The sequence below is a fragment of the Sinocyclocheilus rhinocerous genome, unplaced genomic scaffold (genome assembly GCF_001515625.1).
Source record: "Sinocyclocheilus rhinocerous isolate Xijiao unplaced genomic scaffold, SAMN03320098_v1.1 scaffold249, whole genome shotgun sequence".
Classification (NCBI taxonomy): domain Eukaryota; kingdom Metazoa; phylum Chordata; class Actinopteri; order Cypriniformes; family Cyprinidae; genus Sinocyclocheilus; species Sinocyclocheilus rhinocerous.
In genome coordinates this window covers 1,341,310-1,342,374 of record NW_015666483.1, presented here as the reverse complement: position 1 = coordinate 1,342,374, position 1,065 = coordinate 1,341,310, and the positions used below count along the sequence as shown (strand labels likewise).

At 37.7% G+C, this 1,065-nt stretch overlaps 1 protein-coding gene across 1 annotated transcript in view; it reads right to left on the bottom strand.

Moving 5' to 3' along the window:
* Nucleotides 1-248: 248 nt before the first annotated feature.
* The window catches only part of LOC107732331 (Krueppel-like factor 5), a 16,254-nt gene continuing 15,437 nt past the window's right edge, over nt 249-1,065 (bottom strand). Inside the window, exon 4 of the mRNA XM_016543621.1 lies at nt 249-951. Coding sequence (XP_016399107.1) covers nt 773-951 — 179 coding nt within the window. The 3' untranslated portion in view covers nt 249-772. The remainder of the gene's footprint in view (nt 952-1,065) is intronic.

The window sequence follows — 1,065 nt, the reverse complement described above, 5'->3', positions numbered from 1 at the left end:
TGAATAATTTGTTCTTGGGAAAAGTGAGGGATTGATGCACTTTCTTCATTCAGTTTTAATGCTGCATTTTGGTTTGCATAAAACAATCAACTCTCTTGTGAAATACATATGAATAGCTAATATTCTTCTGGAAATTTGGCACACATGCTCAAATGCTTTTGTAAGCGCACTTGTCTCATTCATCAGCCTTTTTTCTGGCATTCAAAAAGGCGAAATGTCAAACAGATGACTGATCTGAGCGCTTTTTTAAAACAGTCTCATAAAGATCTGTACCCATGGATGCACAACTGTGAGAACAGCAAACATTAGATTTACTACTTTTTTTTTTTTTTATCATAGCATCTTACCCAAAAGCAAACAGCTTTTTCAAACAGCAGTGAGGGGGAAATCCCATGTAAATATTGTGTTATTGTCATCCAAAATTAACAATTAACTATTACCTTGGAATTAATAAATCAAACATTACATTTCAAGTTATTAGGAAGACGGTCCCAAAGGAACATTTTCAAATTTAGTCAGACAAAGTGGATGGAGGTCAAGTATAAAACTTTTCACATTAATCTACAGACATACACACATACAAAACATATGTACAGTAGTATACATTCTGCTGGAGCTCTTTGTTGTGATGTCCAGTCCTCTTCATGACAGTATAAACGTTTGGAGTGCTGGTACGGCAGAGCTTTCGTTGGTTTGATCTTCGTACATAACTGACTGTGAAATATTTAGAACAACTGTTATAAAAGTTGAAAAAGTAAGGATGTGAAGTTTGTTAGTTTTGATGGCGCTTCATGTGCAGTGCCAGGTGGTCTGAACGAGAGAAGCAGCGACTGCAGGCGACACATTTGAATGGTTTTGCGCCGGTGTGTTTGCGGTAATGCCGCGTCAGTTCGTCCGAGCGGGCAAAACGCCAGTCACATCCTTCCCAACTGCACTGGTATGGCTTCTCACCTAGAAAAATCACAACAAAAAGACTGTGCTGATTTACCTTAAAAACAGCTTTATGTATCAGTTTTCTGTTGCAACGTAATTTATTCCTGTGATGCAAAGCTGAATTTTCAGCAG